Source organism: Mus caroli, chromosome 6 (genome assembly GCF_900094665.2).
Source record: "Mus caroli chromosome 6, CAROLI_EIJ_v1.1, whole genome shotgun sequence".
Taxonomy (NCBI): domain Eukaryota; kingdom Metazoa; phylum Chordata; class Mammalia; order Rodentia; family Muridae; genus Mus; species Mus caroli.
Window position 1 is genome coordinate 101,875,019 of NC_034575.1, and position 2,784 is coordinate 101,877,802.

At 34.7% G+C, this 2,784-nt stretch overlaps 1 protein-coding gene across 12 annotated transcripts in view; it reads left to right on the forward strand.

Annotated features, from left to right (window-relative positions):
* Cntn4 (contactin 4) overlaps positions 1-2,784 on the forward strand; it is a 990,533-nt gene that overhangs the window by 638,277 nt on the left and 349,472 nt on the right. For all 12 annotated transcript variants that reach the window (XM_029478673.1, XM_029478674.1, XM_029478666.1 and 9 more), the window contains one exon: positions 1,385-1,511. In XM_029478673.1, the coding sequence (XP_029334533.1) occupies positions 1,385-1,511 (127 nt within the window). The remainder of the gene's footprint in view (positions 1-1,384; positions 1,512-2,784) is intronic.

A 2,784-nucleotide genomic window follows, 5' to 3' on the forward strand; every position in this document is an offset into this window, starting at 1 on the left:
CATGAACAAGTTCTATCTGGAACTATCACCCGTCACGAAAAACCAAAAAAAAAAAAAAAAAAAAAAAAAAAAAAAAAAGGCAAGATAGAAAGTAAAAAGATTTTCCAGACTCACAACTGCAGTTTACAAACTTTAAGATAACCATACCTAAAGGTGAAACAGCCTCTCTGCAGCACGGTTGTAATCTTCATGGCATCACCTTATAGCCAGCTGTGCTTCTTTTGCACAGTTTGTTAGGCAATGGCAAAATACACGAATTAAAGACTTTAAAATGTTTAGAAGTAATTTCAATAGGACATATCCTTATGGATAACTGTACTGACTATCACATAGTGACTTAAAATTAGTAAGATATTTCATTCTCTTAAGAAATTAATGATTCAAAGAGGGGGAAAGAAAGGCTTGAATGCGTTCATAGAAAACGAGAGGCATTGTAGAGTAAAATCCCCTTTTAAATCATGTGGTTCAGAAAAAGATAAAGGACTAAAAACCTAGGAGCAAAGATAGAAATTGGACATGATTTTGAAGAATGAAATGGATTTTGTATGAACATAGGTAATGAGAAATTCTTTGAATAATGCTTATATCTGTATACCCTAATAACCTACTCTACCCAGCTACTTAAATTATGGTTTATAGCTTATGCTTTGAGCTTTGTTATTATTCCATGACAAAATGACTACCACACATGTAATTTCTCTTCTTCCAAAGCAAGATTTGGAAATGCATGGCAGTTTGCCTTCACTGTGTGTCCAAGCACGTGATCAGCTGGCTTAAAATTGGTCCTTTTGTATAGCCAATTTAGGAATCAGAACTACAGACTATTCTTTATTTGATATGCATAATCATTTTAATTAGGTTCTCTCTGTGTGTGAGCATGCATGTGTGCTTGCATGTGTGCTCAGTATAGAGCTATTCTTTCTTATTAACATTTTATGTTTTTTAAATCAACATCATTTGTTTCCTATTATACTCTTTAATTACAAAAAGGGGGAACTGTTAACTTTGTGGCATTACAAAGCTTTCCAAAGTGACAGCCGCACAAGAGGGATGTAGGAAGCCCAAAATGTGAAGAAAATAGAAGGTTGGGCCAAAGCAGATGGAACAATAAGATGTGGAAGGAAGAAGGAGAGATGCCAGGCAGCCTGTGTCTTGATGCTAGCAGTTAAAGACATGATCAACACGTGACAGGGGAGCCCTGTCTTAACTTCCTACATACTGGGAAGAAGTTATTCTTCAATGGGAAATTTCAACTTGAAGCTGAGAAAAAATCTTGGGCATCCTTTTGTTCGTTTGCTATTTTGTTTTTTTCTCAATGCGGTATGGATTCTGATGGTCGCTACTATTGGGAAGGTGGTGTTCAATTGAACTTTTTCTCTTTCAGATGACTACACACTGCATGGCCCAGTTTTTGTTCAAGAACCAAGTCATGTCATGTTTCCTTTGGATTCTGAGGAGAAAAAAGTGAAACTCAGTTGTGAAGTTAAAGGGAATCCAAAGCCTCACATCAGGTTTGTTTGCTTAAAAATGTGTTTCCAGCCTGAAATGGTGACACATGTCTTTGATCATAGCATTTGAGACATATAGGTAACTGATACTGGGTAAATTCAAGGCCAGCCTAATCTACATAGTCAAGTTCCAGGCCACCCAGGGCTGCATAGTAAGACCCTGGTTCAAAAACCAAAAAAATAAAACAAGAAAACCCAAAAGAAACCAAACAAAATCCTTGTTTGTATTATTTAAATTGAAATTAGCAATTGCTCATAGAATATTGAAAAGGAAAGTTTTTAGGTAGGCAATGTGAGATATTCTGAGAAACATGGGGAAATGATTCTTTCATCAAAACAAAAGTACAGAGATTCTGTTTCTGGCAGTATTAAGGATTCAACATCCCAAATAACCTTTCCATTGGAAATATTAACAATTCCTAATAACAATGGTTTAATAAAACTAGAAGTTTTTATTTTGTCGTAAGCCAGCAGGAAAATCAGAAGTCCATGAGTGTTAGAGGAAATGGATTTAGAACAAACAGGAGTCGTCATTTTGATGACATGTTTTATGCAACCTCACAAGGAGCAGAGTTATAAGTCAAAGACTAGACTTATAGGAGCAAGTAACATGAAATCATTTTTCAGAAAGAAGCCATACATACAAGTTCTCCAAATTTAGAAGAGATGCTAACCAAAACTCAGCTTGCCTGCTGAGGAACAATAAAATGCCAATAATCATTTATGTTAGACCACGAGTCTCAGTAATTTTCATAAGAAATGAGATGCATCCATAAAGAGAATTGGCATGCTAGATAACAGATCCAAGCTTATCATCTCAAGACAACAGAAAAATGTGAAAAGAAGCAAAGTTTGGAGAATGGATTAGAAGACTAAAGAGGAAGAGAGAGGAAGAAAGGGACTGTGTGTGTCTTAGAGTCAGCCATCTTGAGTTTCAAAATGAAAGTAGAAAGAAAATGAGGCAGAAACAACTGCATAGTGAAACCCTGTTTCCAAAACAAAGCAAAACAAAAACAAACAAACAAAAAAACAAAACCAAAAAAACCACTAGTAACAACAACAACAACAAAAAACAATAACAACAAAAGAAAATAAAACAAATAATCAAACAAAAACCAAACTGAGCAAAAAAGAAAGCATGTTTATATTATTAAAATTAGCAATTATTCACAAGGTATTAAGGAAGAAAGAAAGAAAGAAAGAAAGAAAGAAAGAAAGAAAGAAAGAAAGAAAGAAAGAAAGAAAGAAAGAAAGGAAGGAAGGAAGGAAGGAAGGA